The sequence below is a fragment of the Uranotaenia lowii genome, chromosome 3 (assembly GCF_029784155.1).
Source record: "Uranotaenia lowii strain MFRU-FL chromosome 3, ASM2978415v1, whole genome shotgun sequence".
In the NCBI taxonomy this organism is placed as follows: Eukaryota; Metazoa; Arthropoda; class Insecta; order Diptera; family Culicidae; genus Uranotaenia; species Uranotaenia lowii.
The window spans coordinates 10440326-10462184 of NC_073693.1; the positions used below are offsets into that span (position 1 = coordinate 10440326).

At 35.3% G+C, this 21859-nt stretch overlaps 2 protein-coding genes across 12 annotated transcripts in view; one reads left to right on the forward strand and one right to left on the reverse strand.

Annotated features, from left to right (window-relative positions):
• LOC129757919 (sex determination protein fox-1-like) overlaps positions 1–21859 on the reverse strand; it is a 680148-nt gene that overhangs the window by 593592 nt on the left and 64697 nt on the right. The window lies entirely within an intron of this gene.
• LOC129757921 (PI-PLC X domain-containing protein 1-like) lies at positions 1062–20268 on the forward strand. The gene is made up of 3 exons (XM_055755326.1): positions 1062–1569; positions 5167–5667; positions 19201–20268. The coding sequence occupies exons 1-3, from the start codon at positions 1482–1484 to the stop codon at positions 20238–20240; spliced, it is 1629 nt and encodes a 542-aa protein (XP_055611301.1). The 5' UTR covers positions 1062–1481; the 3' UTR covers positions 20241–20268.

A 21859-nucleotide genomic window follows, 5' to 3' on the forward strand; every position in this document is an offset into this window, starting at 1 on the left:
TTTAAATGACTTTTCCTTATATTGGCGCAACATCAAACTCATGTAGGTCAAAAATTTACCTCAAAAGTTAACATTGAAAAATTGGCAATAAATCAGGATACCATTATCCATTTTACCTTCCAAAGTTTTATAAATCGAATGTTTTATATACCTTCGTCTCATCCGAAATTAAATACTAATACAGTTGTCAACATTACGCTCGTTTAATTTAATTTCGTTTCTGTCCCGGTCATAATCATCCTCCTCGCTGCCAGCTTCAGACTGCACATTATTTCATTCATTCTCAGGATTGATGGAGCTTATCTAGGGGTAGATTGGGGTAAGTAACCTTCCGTTATAATTTTTGTTTTGGTGGAAAAATTTGGTGTAAAAAGTTTCATATTGGTTCAAAGTTTGCATTGTACGTCTAATGAATTTTTCACCGTAATTTTTATTAAGTTCTCTTGGCACTATTTCAGCAGGGATCATTTGTCCCCCAGTATCAAGCTCCTGGGTTTTCACTGGACCTAAAATGACCACTTCCTGAAGAGAAAAGCGAATGTTGGACGAATAATTTACGCCACGCGCATTAGCCGATACTCTAGTGGACCTGCTTTATGCGATTATTCTTACAGTATGGTGTACGTTCTTTGAACTTGAATCTGAAACATATCTTATGCGTAGGACAAGTATATTTTTATGAGGTCTTTCAACACAAAGTAATGAATATATTTATCGGAGAAACTATGATTTATAGCTCGATTGTCAACTATACTGTGTCTACTTCAAGATATCTAGTGTATGCTGGTTCACAAAGCAAACACTACGAGCACCCGTTTCCAAACTTCAGCTGGAGGCTGAGCAGCGCTCAGATAAGCTGCCGTTAGAGGCAGTTAGAGCTCCACCAGGCAGAGTACAGGGCAGAGATGAATGAATTTTAGTATGTAGCTGCTGCTGATGCGGGCCCAAGCTAAGGGTAGAGAAGCAGAGACGGAGGGAGACAAATTGTCGCTACTGTTTCATGCATCTATACGCGAGACTTCCACCAACTATGTAGGTATACGCTATACGCACGCCAAGCTACCGAAAGTGCTAATCAGCCAGTTGGGTGACAATGCTCGCCGGGAGCAGATCACTACTGAGTCGCTAGTTTAGCAAATTTTTTTGGTTGATTCAACACGAAAAAGTGCTCGTAATTGTTGAAAGTGAGGTTTGTTGTTTTTGGGAGGAAGAGACAGTACAAACGAGGCGAAACGCAAAACGAGTAGCATCATTCGTCCTCCAGAGAACCCGAAAAACCTCTAATTTGATTTAGCGCGGATTTCTGTTTCGGTTGCTCGGCAATTTTCGAGTGCGCGTAGTTTTTCGGTCGTGCCCCCCCAAAAGCGAAAAGGGGCAGGAAGCAAAGAACGCACGATCGTAGTTCGGTTTGAAGTACCTACATGGGCTTGCGATAGCAAAGCAACGATACATTAGCACGCTTAAAAACACTGAAACAAACGATGGCTGCCAGAGCTGCTGCTGCCTTCGGTTGCTGGTCGCTCTTATTGGCTGCGGTGATTATCCAATTGGGTCAAGCGCAGAGAACCGGTGAGGAGATTTTCTGATTTATGCATCAAAACCACTCACTTAGGCTCAGTCGGTTCCTGTTTGGAAGTGAAATCGAAACACTTTCGAGCGCGCGGATTTTGCTGGCTAGTTTAGCCCTTTGAACTGTGCGAGCAATTTTGAGCTTGATAGGACTGTGAAAGTAGATATGTATGCATCGTGCTTTGGCTTATGACGTCAATAAACATTGGGGAGTGATAACGTCGGACACGATTAGGTTCATTCTCGTTATTATGCTGAAAACTAAACATTACATTTTTTTTAGCTTTCTAGGCAGGTTCTGATGCTAGAAAGAATTTATATACTGAGAAGAAATTAACCTCAACATCACCGAATGATATTCTATAAATTTTTCATATTACATTTCAACTAGCCATTGATAAATTGCGTGGCGTTGCAAAAATGCAGTCAAACCATTATATTTTAAGTTGATTTGATTTTTTTTCAGCAATTTGTTGAAAGCTTGTTGAAGGCTACAAAAATTGTTGAAGGCTACAATTAAAAATACCTAAAATGACTTCGATTTTCATATAAGCCGTTAACAAATAAACATAAAATCTATCAAATTAAAAGGAGTTTTATTAACCTTAAGTATTAAATCAACACGAGTTTGATGTTTTTAACATTTCTTTTTTTTTCGATCCTATTTCTGATGCGAAAAATGTAGGAAATATAGGACAAAAAAAATTTTTTTAAATTTTTTTCATTTTCTTGATTGTCTAGATTTTGTCGATTTTTTTTGTATTTGTTTTATTTTCTTGATTTCAAAAATTTTTCATGCTTTTTTGTTTACTTGATTTTCTAAATTTTCTTGAATTTTTTAATTTTCTTGATTTTCTTGATTCACTCGATTTTCTCAGTTTTCGTAATTTTCTTGTTTTTCTCTATTTTATAGTTGTTCTCAATTTTCTTGATTATCTTGAATTTGTTTATTTTCTTGATTTTTTTTATTTTCTTGATTTTCTTGATTTTCTTGATTTTCTTGATTTTCTTGATTTTCTTGATTTTCTTTTTTTCAAGTTTTTCTTGATTTTCTTTTTTTCAAGTTTTTCTTGATTTTCTTGAATTTTTTGATTCTCTCGATTTTCTTGATTTTCAAGATTTTCTTGTTTTTCTGGATTTATTTTGATTTTCTAGTTTTCTTGATTTATTTTATTTTCTTGATTTTCTAGATTTTCTTGATTTTCTTGATTTTCTTGATTTTCTTGATTTTCTTGATTTTCTTGATTTTCTTGATTTTCTTGATTTTCTTGATTTTCTTGATTTTCTTGATTTTCTTGATTTTCTTGATTTTCTTGATTTTCTTGATATTCTTAATTTTTTTTGATTTTCTTGATCCTTTTGAATCTTTTGGTTTTCTTGATTTTCTTGATTTTCTTAATTTTCTTGATTTTCTTGATTTTCTGGATTTTCTTGATTTTTTTTAATTTTCTTGATTTTTTTTATTTACTTGATTTTCTTGATTTTCTTCATTTTCTTGATTTTCTTTATTTTCTTGAGTTTCGGTATTTTCTTGATTTTCTTGATATGCTTGATTTTCTTGATTTTCTTGATATCCCTGATTTTCTTGATAATCTTGATTTTTTTATTTTCTTGATATTCTTGATTTCCTTGATTTTCTTGATTTTCTTGATATTCTTGATTTTCTTGATTTTCTTCATTAACTTGATTTTCTTGATTTCCTTGATTTCCTTGATTTTCTTGAATATCTGAAATTTCTTGATTTTCTTGATTTTCTTGATTTTCTTGATTTTTTCTCAATTTTCTTGATTTTCTGAATTTTCTTGGCTTGGCTTGTGATATAGCTCAGTTGGCAAGTCTGTTGTCTCCTGAGCCGATGTCCGCGAGTTCGAGCCCAAGAGTAAACATCGAACACTGTTGTACCGGATAGTTTTTCGATAACGATCCGCCAACTGCAACGTTGATAAAGTCGCGAATGCCATAAAGATGGTAAAACGACTATAATCGAAACAAAAAAAAAAAAAAAAAATTTCTTGATTGTCTTGATTTTCTTTATTTTTGTGATATTCTTGATTTTATTGATTTTCTTGATTTTCTTGATTCAATTTTGAAGCTGAGAACGCGTTGTCGTAGATTTTTTGTGAGACTTTTGGTTGCTAGGATAAAGGATTATTTTCATAACGTTTTTGTCCATTTTGCTTATTCATTGTCATTTTTAGTACATTCCAGAATCATATTTTGTAGCTTTTGTTCCATTGTTCTATATTAAAAGATCTGAATACATAATGAAACATGTGCAAATTTAAGCATAATAAGAGAATTTACTGTGTTTAAAACCTCTCCTCTTTTAAATTGAAGATATGCTAACATTCGAAGCATAAAAATAGTGAGAGTGTTTTTTACAAAAAATAATTGACATTCAGTACATTGAGTACTTTCTTCTACCATTTTTGGAGTGAAATAAAGTTTTTACGTTTTTGTCATTTGTGTCATTTTTTGCGATTTTTGTCATTTTTGTCATTTTTGTCATTTTTGTCATTTTTGTCATTTTTGTCATTTTTGTCATTTTTGTCATTTTTGTCATTTTTGTCATTTTTGTCATTTTTGTCATTTTTGTCATTTTTGTCATTTTTGTCATTTTTTGTCATTTTTGTCATTTTTGTCATTTTTGTCATTTTTGTCATTTTTGTCATTTTTGTCATTTTTGTCATTTTTGTCATTTTTGTCATTTTTGTCATTTTTGTCATTTTTGTCATTTTTGTCATTTTTGTCATTTTTGTCATTTTTGTCATTTTTGTCATTTTTGTCATTTTTGTCATTTTTGTCATTTTTGTCATTTTTGTCATTTTTGTCATTTTTGTCATTTTTGTCATTTTTGTCATTTTTGTCATTTTTGTCATTTTTGACATTTTTGTCATTTTTGTCATTTTTGTCATTTTTGTCATTTTTGTCATTTTTGTCATTTTTGTCATTTTTGTCATTTTTGTCATTTTTGTCATTTTTGTCATTTTTGTCATTTTTGTCATTTTTGTCATTTTTGTCATTTTTGTCATTTTTGTCATTTTTGTCATTTTTGTCATTTTTGTCATTTTTGTCATTTTTGTCATTTTTGTCATTTTTGTCATTTTTGTCATTTTTGTCATTTTTGTCATTTTTGTCATTTTTGTCATTTTTGTCATTTTTGTCATTTTTGTCATTTTTGTCATTTTTGTCATTTTTGTCATTTTTGTCATTTTTGTCATTTTTGTCATTTTTGTCATTTTTGTCATTTTTGTCATTTTTGTCATTTTTGTCATTTTTGTCATTTTTGTCATTTTTGTCATTTTTGTCATTTTTGTCATTTTTGTCATTTTTGTCATTTTTGTCATTTTTGTCATTTTTGTCATTTTTGTCATTTTTGTCATTTTTGTCATTTTTGTCATTTTTGTCATTTTTGTCATTTTTGTCATTTTTGTCATTTTTGTCATTTTTGTCATTTTTGTCTTTTTTGTCATTTTTGTCATTTATCAAAAACTGAAAATTTGTGCATATTTTTGACGGTCGCCATAGGTCATAGTCATTTATTTTTAATACTAACGAAACTAACCTTCGATGTTGTTATTTCTCTCAACCATACAGGTGACCGAACTTACGAACCTGCCATTTCGGATCTCTACATTACGGTGAATGCCCGGTATCAGAGCCTGGAGCTGACCTGGAGAAACTTTGACGACCCGGACGGGTACATTGTCCTGACGGAAGATTTCCCCGTCGACTCGTTCCAGCAGCGTACATTTTACTATTCAGTTGAAACATCCCCGGATGCGGTGGGTTCAACTTCACCGGGTTCTGTTTCCGAATTGGATCTGGAGAAGGAGGAAGATGCTAGCGGAAGTGGGACTGATGATTCAAATCGATCCGTACGCCAGCTGGAAGTTGATAATGTTGGAGTGGCTTCGAGTAATTTAAAGACGTCGACTGAAACGAGACCAACAACGACGACGACGACAGCCCAGCCTCCGACCACCCAATTGGTGGAGCTTGATTGGGAGTACGATTTCCGTGATGAATACGGACAGCGTAAAAAGGAGGTGCTGTTCTCGATTAAGCCAAAGTATCAGAATGGGTGGACCAGAACCGGTAAGTTACAGCCCAGGATCGGGTTAGGTTGAAGAAGTTACTGAAGAAATTGTCTCTGGGGATGGGATATTATTACTTATCATCTCGGATTGATTAATCCAATCGTGGTTCGTTGTATCGTACGACTCCCTCGAGGGAACAAACCTTCATCAAGTCGATTCAACATTAATTTCTACCCATCAATTTGTCTTTTCTTCATTAGTGGTGCCAAGGGTGTGGTTGAATAAATTCCTTGATAATGAACTCAGCTTGGCATATTTTTCGACAAAAATGAAGACAAAATACAGAAGAAAAGTTGTCCTTAAACTATAATTTTTCATTTACAATATCGAATTTTCTTGTTTTTCATAGAATAAATAAAATATTTGCATCTCCAACATGTAATAAGAACCAGTTAAACTCCTCTTGTTGACCTGTATGTATAATTGATCAGTAAATATTCAGGATATCGTCATTTGCACCAACCAAATTCCATTAAGTTCCAAAACCCCACTCGATTCAGTTCATCGAACAGATTTAATTCATCCAACCAGACCAAATTGAAATCCAATTTCGCGTAGGCAATCGAAAGCTGCCTGTGACGACTGTAAAATTCGATAATTACAGTTCCATCATCCCTCCCTACTGCTTCTGTTCATGCAATCCCGAGGGCCAATAAGTACCTACTTTTAATTGGAATCTATTATTTAAGGCACGTAATTCAGCTAGTTAACTTGCTGCTAGTTGAAAATTCTTTAATCCTGCCCTTTTGCAACAAACAAGAACTCATTCGGGGAGGAAAGATAACTGCATTCAATTTGTTTCATCAATACATTTGCTGGTCAAAATCCTTTTCATTGTTTCATTTTAAAAGCAAAAAAAATCAAAATAAATGCGTGGAGGACGTTTAAAAGGGGTTTCACACAATTCAGGTCATATCTCATCGATCGCACAGCGCGTTTTCAATAAAATGTTTCATAAAACATGTCCCGGTAGGATGTTAATGAAATATGGAACGGCAGAAAAACGCGGGCGAATAGGAGGTCGAAATTGCATTTTTAAAACAAAATTTAATTTATCGAATTCATCGACAAGTTGCGTTGCTGCGGTGAGTTTTCGGCGCGGTTTTTTCCCCGAGAAATGTAGGATTTATTTTTGATGGAACATTTTCTATGAAGCTAAAACAAAAGTCAGCTGGAAACTATGATAGACATTTTGTCCTTGATGGTATTTCGTCGAAATTCCAGTCACAGTAAAAAGTTTTTTTATAAGCTTCAAAAGTTCACTTTTCGCATCTATTAATTTTCAAAATGGAGCTTTATTATTTAAATAATCAAATTATTTTTAACTTTTCTCTATACAGAAATGATTCACACTTACTGGGCTCGATGTTTTATGGTCTTGTGAAATCCTTCTAATTTTTTTTTTAAAATTGCATGATGGGAACTGGTTTCTTTGCCAGAGTCTTGAAAAGAGTACCATTTTTGAAAACGGAGATTATAGTGTATAGAATCCTTTACTGCCAAACATCATATGCTATTTAAACCATAATTTTATTCTACTATTTTCTTATGATTTGATCTCGTTGAAAAACCCTGCTAATTGAAAGTCATATTTTGTTTGGAGCCAAAGTGGTATAAGTGCAGGACTTATACCCCTTTGCCACCAAAGTCTCTACATGTGATATACCTAAATGTAAATATCATTTCCAGAAAGTAGTGTTTTCTTCATCGGGTTCAAAAATGTAAAAAAAATGGAAATCAGTTTTCATTTGAAAGGTAAACAATGTTTGAAAATCTACCATCATTTTATTGCATTTAGCGATAATTGTAGTGGACAAAATAATATCAATTTTTGTTATTTTTTCTACTCTAACCCCCACAAATTTCTGAATTCTGGTCTGGAATGTGTCACGAATTTGAGGTTAGGCTTAATGTGGTTTGGTGACTGATTTACTTAAAATGTATCATTTCCAATTGATTTTATGAAGAGGAAGCACTCGAATGCCATAGAGATGACAAACTACTATAATATAATCGGAACAAAAAAGCACTATTATCCACGATTTGAAAAAAAGTTTTTCAGTGTAATGAATAATCTTCAAAGATGGTATTAAAACTTGACTCAAGAGCTTGTACAAACAAAATAATGATAAAAAAATATTTAAAAACATGCAAAATGAAAAAAATAACAAATTCACGGCATTTCAACCACTCTTTTTAAAATGATGGTTTAACATAAAAATGGCTTTCATATCCATACATAAGAATTAAAGAGCATATCTTCTTACCTCTAAAAAAATGAGAGAAAATTGTATGAGTTCTGTCGTTTTTTTTTTGAAAATTTTGTATGGAGGTCCCTGGTTCAAAGTGCGATAGTCAATATAATTTGTTTGTCAAATCATGAACCCATTCTTATAAAAATCATCTGAAAATTGTTTAAAATAAGACATATTTTTGCTTTATTTTGTATGGGAGCCCCCATCTTTAAGGTCGGTGGGTCTTGAAACTATTATACAAACCATCCTTGGCCCAAAAACCTTCAGATGCATAATTTTACTTCATTCTGTCCATTCGTTTATTCGTGATGATGTTACAAAGAAATCGACTTCCTTTTAATTTATAATATTTGGCTTTAAAATACCGAGAAATCTCGGTTTTTCGCTTGCCGCTATTATGCTCCATTAAAATTAAAAATTCAAATGTTATGAATCTTATAATGAAATCTCATTCTACAAAATTACACACATATAATTAATTAGCAGAATTTTTCCTACTGGTTTCTACACATAACATACCGAATTTTTATGTCCTTGATGTGTTAATAATGTTAAACAATACACTGGAAAAATATTGAATTTTGTACAGGTATTTTAGGTGAAGATGTTTATTTAATAGCAAATATTTTTCATAATGAATCAATTTCATAATGGAAATCCTGTGGATGTTTTTTTAAAATAAAATTTGGGTTTTTTCGAATATAACAAAAAACTCAAATTCTACCTTTTATTTGTGATTTTCAGGTGAATTGTGTTTACATACTTATTTTGTTAAAAAAAATAAAATCTGGAAGTTGAATTTGCAAATAATCTTATCATATAAAGGACCGCGAAGAAATCTATGATGAGAAACACCGAAATTCGGCATTCTATATCCCAGAAACCTCTGAACTAAGTTTTACTAATTTAGCATTTTTAAGTTACGGCAAACGGTTGCAGTCGAAGAAAAATTAACACTTAAATTCAGTCCATTTGAGTTTTACTTCAAAATGTAGCACACTGTTGACAAGCGAAAAATCAACGAGATACCTCGTATTTGGTCCGCAATTTGTTTTTCTGAATTTAGAATCTGCATTCTGAATCTGAATTCTGAACCTGAATTCCAAAATTGCGCTTTGAATCTGTATCCGAAATCCCATATAATTTCTGAAATGGACAAAAAATACGATTTCCAAACTTTATTCCTGATCAGAATTTTATGAGCCAAGTTTTGAGCCCTCATTCATGAACATATTTAAATTCTGTAGTTCAGGTTTAATCCAAATTAACTATTCAAATTATTTATTTGAAACTTAAAATTTTTGAATTTTGTGTAAAAATCAGGTTTAAGAACTTCGAGTTTGAATATAAAACAATTTTTTCTTTTTTTTCATATTCAGAAAACTATTATAAAAATATTGAAATGGCATATAATTTAAAAAAAAAACAGGATTGAAAATAGATTTATATTTATTTGGAATTGGAACCTAAAAAATGGGTTTAATTTAATTCAAAATTTAATATTCAGACCCCAATTTCGATGAAGAAGTGAGAACATTTTGAAAAATGTAGCAGAGTTTTGACCTTGGGTTTTTCTGGTTTTGGCATTAGTTTTTAGTCTAGATTGTTACTTTTGATTGACCTTACTCTATCATCATACTTTGGTTCTGAATTTAAAATTTGAAGTGTAGAGTAGAATACCTCGCTTGCCGTTTTGGATCCTCATGGGGGGTTTCCTCTAAACGCTCCCCATTCCTACGGCCATGGTATAAGTGCATGTGTTGGTAGCTAAAGGGGTATAGATAAGTGCGAAATCAAAAAAACGCCTCAATTAACGTCAAATAGGGTGATTTGCCAATCGTTGAACAGCTAAGCACATGATTTTGGTTTCTATGCAGTATTTTGATCCTATAAATCGAATTCGTTCATTTTTTTTGTCGAAGGTACTCATACAGGCTTAGTCAACAAGATCCAAAAGTTGAAATGCTCGAAAAAAATGACATCGAAATTTAAAAAATCATTTTCCAATAGTTGCACAGGCAAATCTGATGTCGTTCCTAACGTTGTCCAATTTTTTCCAATGGTTGCACATCTTAAAAGGCTTTCAAAGGCTCAGCCACCATGTAGTCTAAGAAGCTGATATTTGAAACGAAAGCTTTTTATGAGAACTTCTAGTTCAAATGCAATCCAATTTATAGATGGCCCTTTTTGAAGAAGGTCGTCCATAAGAACCGTCCGAAGCCCACTGGGGAAATTTGGACCCATAATCCCGAAAAAATCTAAGCCACTAGTTCGGCTCAAGCGCTCGTTGCGAGCAGACGCGTTTATCTAGAGCTCCGAGTTGTAAAGTTTTCGGCGTGTGCGTTTCACACTTAAGTGTGACCTTTCTGTAGTTTTTGCGTCAGTTCTCTGGCGACAGTATTTTTCTTTTCACGTTCTGCTTTAAGCGTACGGTTCGTGACAATGTCTTTTCGAGTGCGAGAAAATACCTTTAAAGTTGACCTGAGAAACTTTTCCAAGCGCCCATCATATGAACAAATTCATGATTTCGTTCATGGACCTCTAGGTCTCTCGTTACAACAAGTGTTACGCCTACAAATGAACCATGCGCAAAACTGCGCACATGTGAAGTGTGTGGATCTAAAAACTGCTCAAGATGTAGTCATTGAGCACAACGAAAAACATGACACCGAAGTGAACAATAGGCGTACTAAGGTGCGACTTATTATGGATGATGGCGGAATCGAAGTGAAAATCCACGACTTATCCGAAAATGTTAGGAATGATGAAATCATTTCCTTCCTGAACACGTATGGTGAAGTGCTCTCTATCAAAGATGAAGTGTGGAATGAAAGTTTCAAGTACAAAGGTGTTGTGTCTGGTGTGAGAATTGCAAAGATGATTCTTCGGAAACACATCAAATCATTTGTTACCATCCAGGGTGAAGAAACGCTAGTTTCCTACCGAAGCCAGCCACAAATTTGCCGTCACTGCCACTACCAAATTCATCCGGGTAGCACTTGTGTTGAAAACCGAAAACTAGTGGGACAAAAGAACGATCTCAACCAACGACTGGAAGCCGCGCGAGGGGGTGGTGGAGGAGGCAGCTACGCAGATGTGCTATGTGGCGCCAGCACCAGTGGAAGCAGCTCTCAAGGCCGACCAAATTTGATGTCCAGCTTCGTCAACTCTAAGCCGACACAAGTACAAGAACACCAGCGAACAGTAAATGGCAATACCGCCACGACGCCTCCCACCGACCAAAGTACCGTTACCGAAACCAACATCGAATATGAGCAGCAGTCAACATCATCGGACGAACGAATGGAGGAAGAAGGAAAGCGTGATAACTCGACACCACTGGACGTCGGGCGTACATCACCCACACCTGCGCTCGAGAAAGCGGCTATCAACAAGAAACCTGCAGCGGCACGCAAGACAGTCGACAACAGCTCTAATGTGGTGAGTGATTTCTCTTTTCCCCAACTCCCCTCCCATATTTCCCATCCCATCAACCATCAGATTTCCGATACTGAGATGCAAGACTCCGCTGGTGAAGGTTCAGCTGACGACTCTTCGAATGAAGTAGCCCCGTTTAAAAAAGTGAAACGCGGGAAAGGTCGTCTTAGATAGATTTGTGACTAACTATGTCTACTAACACTAGCTTAAGCTACAATATTTGCAGCATAAACACCAATGCTGTGTCTAATACAAACAAAATACAGTCCCTGGTTTCGTTTATTCGTCTCGTTGAATCTGATATTGTCTTGCTCCAAGAAGTGGAGAACCCCAGCTTTACTATCCCTGGTTAGGTATAATGTGATCACGAACGTTGACAGTGCACGAAGAGGCACTGCTATTGCCCTCAAAGAACACATACCGTACACTAACATACAACGCAGTTTAGACAGTCGTGTTATCACGGTAAAGCTGGGAGGTAATGTAACTGTATGCAATGTTTATGCTCCATCAGGCACACAAAACCAAGCAGCGCGCGAACATCTTTTTCGTCACACACTTCCCTTCTATCTCCAAAACGCTGCTCCAAATCTAATACTTGGAGGTGATTTTAATTGTGTGTTATCATTGAAAGATGCTACTGGTTGTAATAACCAAAGTATATCGCTAAAAAGGTTTGTCGACAACATGAATTTGTCTGATGCATGGGAATTAAAACATGGGAATCAAATAGCATACAGCTTTGTTCGCCCAAATTCGGGTTCGCGCATTGATCGCATTTATATCTCTCACTCTCTCATTTCCCATCTTCGTACAGCTGACTTTTTCCCTGTGTGTTTCTCTGATCACAAGGCGTTCAGAATTAGATGTTGTCTTCCTGATCTTGGCAAGGCTCACGGTAGTGGGTTTTGGTCCATCCGGTCCCATATTTTAACAGAAGAGCACTTAGAAGAGTTTCAGCAAAAGTGGAACCGTTGGCTACGTGAACGAACACGCTATAGAAGTTGGCTGGACTGGTGGATCGAATGCGCTAAGCCCAAAATACGAAGCTTCTTTAAGTGGAAAACTAATAAAGCTTTTAAAGAGTTTCATGCTAAAAATGAGCTATTATATCGCAATTTGACAGTCGCATATAATAATCTCTTGAATAATTCCCAATCAACTGCAGAAGTCAACAAAGTCAAAGCAGAGATGTTGTTGCATCAAAACCGGTTTTCAAGATCTTTTCAACGCCTGAACGATACATACATAGGAGGTGAAAAAATTTCCTCCTTTCAGCTGGGTGAACGAATGCATCGCAGAAAACAGAGTCAAATTTCGACGATTCGACGTCAGGGTACAGTCTTAACTGATCCAGCTGAAATCGAGAACTATATTACAGACTACTTTCGTGGTTTGTATAGCAGACAAAACGTAACGACGAGCTCGAATTTTCCTGTAAATAGGGAGATTGAGCCAACTTCTGAATTCAACCAACAATTGATGAGAGATATAACCACTGAAGAGATCTATTTTGCTATTAAATCAAGTGCCTCTCGAAAATCTCCAGGAAATGATGGTATCCCCAAAGAATTTTATTTGAAAGCCTTCGATATCATCCATAGACAACTCAATTTAATCTTGAACGAAGCGCTTAATGGAAACATTCCTGAAAGTTTTCTGGAGGAAATCATAGTACTGACCAAGAAGAAAACCAGTGATGACACAATCAAAGCATACCGTCCGATTTCATTGTTAAACTTTGACTATAAGCTCCTGTCACGGATTTTAAAGCAGCGAGTAGAAATAATAATGGAACACCATCATATTTTGAATCCATCACAAAAATGTTCGAACAGTAATCGTAACATATTCGAAGCATTGACAGCCATTAAAGACCGCGTTGTAGAATACAACTGTCGAAGAAGATCAGGAAGGCTCATCTCTTTTGACCTCGATCACGCCTTTGATCGTGTTGATCAAAGCTATCTGTTATGTGTTTTAAGAAGTCTGCAATTTCATCCTGTCTTTATTTCTTTGTTGGGTAACATCATGTCGAGATCGACCTCGAAAATAATGATTAACGGAAATCTGTCCCCCTCCTTTCCTATCCAACGATCCGTTAGACAAGGTGATCCCCTAAGCATGCACCTTTTTGTCCTTTATTTGCACCCTCTCCTAGAAAAACTCCTATCCATATGTAACGACCCACAAGAGCTAGTTTTGGCGTATGCTGACGACATCTCGATAATCGTGGAGAACGACGATAAATTTCAACGGATTTTGGACGCATTCAACGAGTTCGGGCTTTGCTCTGGAGCAGTTCTAAACACTAACAAGACCTTGGCAATCAACATCGGAACCCAACAGAGTACGAGATCCCCTGGTTGGTTCACCCTTTGCGATTCAGTTAAAATTCTTGGCGTCAACTTCTTCAATTCAGCTAAGCGTACAATTGAGGAAAACTGGTGCGACGTCATCAGGAAGACATCACAGCTTATGTGGAAATTCAAACCACGTATCCTTTCCTTACTTCAAAAAGTTACCGTAATCAACACCTTCGTTACGTCGAAATTGTGGTTCATGGCATCAATCCTTGGCATCCCCAACTCATCAGCAGCTCGGATAACGTCTTTCGATGGAGCAGCTTGGTCTTGCAGTCGAGAAAGGTGGGCTCAATCTTTATTTACCGATACAAAAATGCAAAGCACTATTTCTCAATCGTTTTGTACGCTGTCGAGAACACACTCCTTTTGCTTCTACATTTGATGGATTAATCGTTAATCCACCTTATCCAAGAGGGATTCCAGCGTTATATCCATGCCTCAAAATGGTCGCTCGTGAGCTGCCCTACATCACTGATCAAGTTCGAGAAAACCCATCCACAACATCACTTTTGGAGGTCTTCAGAGGGAAGATGAAATCACCAAAAATCGTCGAAGAAAACCCATCGGTGGAATGGAAACGAGTTTGGAGGAACATTCGGAGCCGAATTCTCTCTACAACTGAGAAATCCCTGTATTATCTTCTAGTGAATCAAAGGATACCACATGCAGCGTTGATGTTTCGGCAGAATAGAGCAGATAATGCATTTTGTGTGCACTGTCCGACAGTTATTGAAGATTTGGAACATAAATTATCCAGTTGCAGTAGAATAGTACATTTGTGGTCCTTTCTAAAATCTAAATTAGAGTCAGTTTTGAATAAGAGAATAAATTTTCATGATTTTGCCTTTCCTGTTTTGAAAAATACCAGAGCAGTGAGTAGAAATAAAGCTCTAAAGTTGTTTATTGTATATATAAACTTTATATTAGAAGCTAGCAGTGATTTAACGGTAGGGGCTCTAGATTTTACGTTGCATTGCGAGAACTTGTAGAATGTATGCTTTGTAGAGAATAAAACCCGAAATATATATGTTTACAAAAAAAAAGCCACGAGTTTCAGAGCCTGGAATAGTACCTATCTTACGTGAAATTCTCTCAAAAATTCAAATCTGCCGTCAGACTAGACCATACCTATCTGAGTAGAGTGTTGTTTGATCTTGTTTACCCAGTAATTAGCTATTTCTGTATATGTTCTTGCAACATGAAATTTTAAATCATTCCATAAAACGAACTAACAGGTTTTTGAACGCGTTTAATATATTTTAAAGGGACTATTTGTTGATGAAAGGATAAAAGTACAAGATCTGTTTTGCCCCCTTTTACCCCTATGAAGAAGATGTAATTTTTTTTAATAATTGCTTTTTATCTCACTAAGAAGTTGATTTATTTCAACGTACTGAATATCAATTTAATGTTTAGAAATGCTCTCAGCAACGCCCAAAGCTTCAAACCATTCGACTGATTTATGATCAAGATATGCAGTTTTGTGTAAGAAAAAAAAATTGATTAAAATATTTATAACGCGAAAATGGGATAATTTGTAATGAATGCAACTCCTGTAGCATTTCATCAATCTTCATAAAACACTAGCTGACCTGGTGAACTTCGTTTTACCTTTAAAGAAACCAACGTAATAAATGATTTATTTACATTTACACGTCCTTATCTTCATCGTGCTTGCGAATCGATTTTTATGAAAATCGTAACAAAATTGTATGTCTTCTGTCCCACAGTCCCACTTAAAATTGATTTTGTCTGACCCGAAAAACCCTCGGATACCAAAATTCACTTCATTTCGGCCGACCGTTTATACGTGATGGTGTTACAAAGAAAACACCTCCATTTTTATATATATAAGAAGAGAGGTGCGAAGAAGAGATAATTTTGTATGGTGACCCCCCTTCCGTAAAAAGTGAGATTCTTATAACTATTATACAAACTATCTCTGATCCGAAAAACTTTTACTTCATTCCGACAGACCGTTTATACATGATGGTGTTACAAAAAACGCCTTCATTTTTAAATATAAGATGTACATCACATTGAAATGTTTCCCAATAACATTTCAGCTGAAAAACATTATTGATCAAATTCAGTTTCTCGAAGTTATGACTGTGTTTTTGAGTAGTGAGTCTAACCCGACGACACATTTGAACTTCATAGAAAATATTCCATGAGATAAAAAGCTATTTCAGATCTTGCAATCTGTAGATGCAGCAGGCAGTCTCAAATTGTGAGAAAAATTGAATATGCAGAACAATTAGGGGAGATGAGGGCATAACGAGCACCCGAGGCATAATGAGAACTACGCTTTTCTACGAAAGTGCGTATTTTCTTAAATAAATTTTCATGAGGATTTGTTTCGTACTTCCTATAGTATTAATTTTTCACAAAAAAAGGAATCTCCTTATCATCTTTACAGAGATATTTAAAAAAAAACTAGCTTTGTTCTCAAGTTACGAAAATATTATAATTTTTGAGCACCACGAAATAAGCTCTTATGATCTTAAAATAACCTTGATCTATAATGTACGCACTGCAACATGATGTACACATTGTTTCTCAATTTTTACCATCAAAAATTTTTTGATTTTTCACTTTTATCAATTTTAAAACACGTTTTTACTTAAATTTGTTGACTAGGGGCATATAGAGCACCATATTATCGAGGCATAATGAGCATTTTCTGCCGTAGAATCTAGCAGCGAATTAAAATTGATTTATAGCGCCTCACCTTGACTAGTTTTCATCCGACAATTTAGCCTATTGGTAAGGTGTCGGAGAGGTAATCAAAAGACTAGAGTTAGATTTCTGTTCGAGGTGATTTTATTCCATTCACAATTCATGATCTATTTTTTTATTGTTACATTATACGGCTAGTAGCATCATCCTCCGAACAAAGCACTTAATGTATGAGCGTGCGTGAATTGTTTGTACTCTACAAACAGACCTAGATTATTTTGTTATTGCTTTGTTTGATGAATCTACGACTCACCTGACTTCATCGAATTGAATTCGCTGCTAGATTCCCCGGCAAAAACGCACATCTTGCTCTGATTAATGGTGCTCATACTGCCTCAGGAGGGGTTCTCATTATGCCTCCACAGTGGCTGGTTTTCAGCTTTTGGCAATTTTTTTTAAAATGCATTTTTTAACGTTTTCATCTAGTTTTTCACGTTTCAGCCCGTTAGGGAATAGGCTTTTCAAGTGTCTGAACACGAAACAATAATGTAACCTCCATATTATAGCTATTTTCTATGGTTAAATAACCGTTTTCCTTAAGGTGGCCATTATGCCCCCATCTCCCCTATTTGCATGAAATTTTGAGCTAACGGTCGGGACGAAAAGCTTCAAAATAAATCTGATATAAACGTAGTCCCTCAAAACCAAGGCAGTTTAATTGCCATGTAACTTTAATAAACTCAATACTTCAAATTGAAGATTTGACGATAAGTAAAATAAAGTTTTTTAACTATACAGAAATATTCGTCATAATTAATTTTAAAATAATAGAATATGTAAAATATCATTGATTTTTTTAAATCGTATTTAAAGTGTCTTTAAATAAAGTTAAGTTATTGTAAATCAACATAACGTGAAAATAATATGAAAATTCTGAGTAAAAAACAGTTGAGCAGAGCACGGAAATCACTAAAATCACTTCTTAAACGTAGGTTTCAACTTATTTTGCAGAAAAAGAAAACATGTCATATTAAGGGGCCGTTCAAATATTACGTAAAGCTATCCTTGATCATTTTTGATCCCCTTCTTACCTACGTAACAAATCCGTATGAGATTTTTAACCAAAATCAATAAATAGTAACAAGCTATACACCTCACCTCCAACAAATCCCCCCCCCCCCCTTTGAAGTGTTAAATGGATTTAATTCGAATTTTATCAGAAGCATGTAATAAGTCAATTATTGCAGGCGTAAGTATTAGTTATGCAGCCAGCTACAGAATGAAGTGATGTACAATAATTGGACAAGAAAAGATTGAGCGGGCCAATTGTTGCACAATCCGATATTTTCTCTATTTCTATAGGGATCGTGATTTTTTTTAAATCATGGCTTTAAAATAGTCCAACAAACGATTCATAAAGAAAACCGATGCGAAAAAAGTTTTGTTCTGACGTAAAACCTTATTTGCCATTGAAGGAATCTTAAGGTATCGGTTAACAATTTGCACAAAAACCGCGCGAAAAAAACAAGAAAAAGTAAAACTGTCGTTACATGCTTAATTTTCAGCAGAAAATATCGTAAAAAGCCTCTTTGTATCAGTAAACATTCCAATAAACATGATTCAGTATTATTTTTGGGTAAAATTTGAAAGACGGCTGAAATATTGACATTTTAACTCATCCTGTGCAACGATGGGGCAGAGGACACCGATTGGCAAATCACCCTAAACGTTGTTTTTTTTGTAAAAATTGTGTCAAATGATTTGTTTTCATTTGAGAAGATCATACTCATATTAAAATAAATAACAACCTAACGTAAGAATAAGTGGAACCACTCTGCGGGTCGCCTGTTGCCCATACCTATTCTGCTCAAAAAGCACATGGTTCAGAGATATGCTAGACTGGTTGGTGATTGAAATTTTTTGGTTTGCTTTTATTTTCAGAAACTTTTAAATATTTTTAGAAGAAGGTAACATATTTACATAGATAATTCAGCCACAACTATGAAAATTTTAATGTTTTGGTTCATATGTTTTACTGGATGAAAATTTATAAAAAGGTCAATCGCTTGGAAATACTTCATTGTGAATATCTTATAATGTTGAGATAAGCTGGGGCATCTTTAGGAAAGCTTTGACTTAGTTATCAAATATCAAATTCTTAATCCCTCTAGAAAATGGCAAGTAGAAAGTTAAGTTAACTAATTAACTTTCCTTCAAAATTACAAAGTTTAATTTGATATCTATTGAAATGATTTTAATTTGTTTCGTCTTTTTCACAATTTCAGTGGTTGTAAACATAACCGTTTGTGTGTTTAAGATTCGTTCGTTTTATTCGAACGAGACAAAAAGTAATCACCAGCCCGGAAACCCCACCTGCTTCCTATTTGTCTCGCTTTGGGATGCTCTAGGCTGTCATCTCATGAGTCACACGAATACTCGAGTCGTTAAAATTGCATAAACTCCCCGGGCAGTAAAAGAATATTAGATCTGACTCTGACTCTGAACGTTATAATTGGGTTGGTTGTCTACCTCGAGTGTGTTCCCCCGAGTTGTCATCACATCGTGCACAAATCTCGACACAAAGAACCACCTCTCATGTATCACAACAGTTGAATCGTGAGAATTTGTAATTAATGCAGAAATGAATCAGCTCGCGGTAGTGATATGGTTGACTGTGTTAATTGCCATTCTCGGGGGGAGCCCATCGCATTACTAATTCAGCGAAGTGCTCGGCACGCGTCGAATCTTTGTTGATTGAAATTGATTTTTTCTCGTTTTCCCCTTCATTCGCAGATATCATATTCGACCACAGCTTCATGGACCAGGTTGCCATCACGACCAGTTGCTACGGGTATTATGCGTACTTCATCAACGGAAATGGGACGGTTCAGTCGAGCTACTGTATGAAGCTGTACCCCACCTGGATGAACGACCTGAAGGGGCACATCGGGCAGTTTCGGGTGCGGGAGATGTTTATTCCTGGCACTCATGACTCGGCGTCGTTTAAAAAGAATTTCAATCATCACAAAAATGACAACATCGTAACAAAATACTCACTCACCCAGGATGACGATATCCGAAATCAGCTGCTGCAGGGAGTGCGATACATTGACCTAAGGGTAGGTTACTACAAAACTTCGAACCAGGAGTTTTGGGCTAATCATGGCATCTCGAAGATGCATCCTCTCAAAACAATCCTCAATCAAATCAAAGACTACGCTCTAGAAACGCGTGAGATTATCATAGTTGACATTCAGGAATTCCCAGTCGGGTTTGGGAAAAATTATGACATCCATGACAAGCTGATAAGACTTTTGAACGAAAGTCTACATGAGGTGATGGCCGATTCATTAATCAGTTGGTACGGGAAGCTGGACGACATTTGGGCTCACAACAAAACAGTGATCTTAGCATACGACCACGAATACGCCATTCGAACCTATCCGGATGTGGTGTGGCGATCGGCGGAGCAGAAGTGGGGCAACGTCCAGCGAATGGAAGATCTCAAAAGTTATCTGTTTAAGATTCACAAGCGCCATCAATCTGGAACAACCAATCGCCCGGTGGCGGACATGGCCGAACTGACTCCGGATCCGTGGGGTGTGATCACGGATCGATACGGAGGGCTGCGGAAGATGGCCGAATCCATTAATCGATGGGTCACCAAGTGGTACTTTGAGGAGCTGGGACCCACGGCTAATATCGTAGCAGTGGATTTTATTCGGGGGACCAGTATTATCGATGCCGCGCTCTACTGGAATCTGAAAAGGGTCCCAAATGCCAGGGATGATGGTGTAAGACGATTGACTGTGCCGTATTATAAGAAGAAATAAATTTTCTCGTTTTGTTTTCGGACTTGTTCTTAGTTTTTGTCAAGTTTATTCAACATTTCACTTTTTTTTTTATTTCATCATCTTTTCGCTGGAATTTTGAGGATATAGTTTTTCTAGATTATGATGTGGAAGTAAGGGTGGTACTTATTTTTCAACTTTGTTGAAACCTAGCTTCCACCCTCCAATCTTTATCCAATCAATGGTAAAAGAATTGAGGCAAAGTTTTAACTCTAAGGCGACCTCCAAAGACCTTCAAATTTGAGTGGAACTTTCTATGGATAAAGTGTTAATTTATTAAAAAAAATCGTAGTTAATTCTAATAGCACTGTAAAACGACACAAACTTAAGTGCATCCAGTTGAATAACAACTTTTAAGCCATTTCGTACATCTTATATATAAAAATGGAGGCGTTTTCTTTGTAACACTATCACGTATAAACGGTCTGTCGGAATGAAGTGAAAGTTGGTATCCGAGGGTTTTTTGGGTCGGAATTGGTTTGTATAATGGTTTCAAAAATCTCACTTTTAAAAATATCAACTTTGAATGGGACACAAGTCGTACACTTTGGTTACGATTTTCATAAAAATCGATTCGAGAGCTCGATGCAGTTTTGGACGTGTAGATGATGTAAAACATTTATTATGATTTATTTATTAAAAGGTAAAACGAAGTTTACCGGGTCAGCTAGTTTTCGTAAAAAATCTTTGGGAAGCTAACTGAAACATCAGAATCCCGGAAACTTTTTAACCACTTTTCTCAATTGTTTAGTATCCATATTTTTTTTCTATTTTAAAATAGTAGAAAACCTTTTAAAATTAAAACCTTCAACTCTACACCGCTATATAAGTTACAAATTAAAAGAGAAGACTAAAACCAAAACACAAACTTTTTTACAACGTAGCAAAAATGTCTCAACCACAGACACATGGTATAAAAGACGAAACTATTATTGCAAAGCTACAATTTAGTAATGATGAAAGAAAAATCAATAAAATAGGAATCATCAAAAGGATTTTCTATTTAAATGAGCGAAGTTTCAACATCATTTGTAACGTTACAACGATTATTAAAACATGTTTTTTTTCGGATCTGTTTTTTTAACTCTTACACTTAAAAAAACCGACAATGGATACAAACCTGACATGAAAAAATAGTGTAAGATATTTGTAAACAACATAACACAAACGGATTTTGAATCCATTCAGAAAAAAAATTCTTACAATAGATACATATAGATACAAAGACAAAAAATTCAGAAAAACATTGCGCAGATTAAAGTAAAAATAGAAAAAAAAATCAGCTGATCTACATTACATTTAAACTTTCAATATTTTAAAAACAAGGTATTTGAAAGAGTCTCCTTTTTTGGCTTCTTTTTTGACTGAGTTGGTTTGGGGTCATTTTTGAATTTCTGGGGCCTAAAAAGCTTCGTTTTTATCCATGATTTTTGCAGAATTTTTTAGTAACTTTAACATGAGTAAATTTGAACTTTTAGGCTTGTATGGGAAAATTGCATATTTTGTTCTGAAAAATCAACCATATTTCGTTTCTTCTGTGGAACCGAATCTTCTTATGATTTTTGTGGCAATTATTAAATTCTAGACAGAAAAGTTATTAG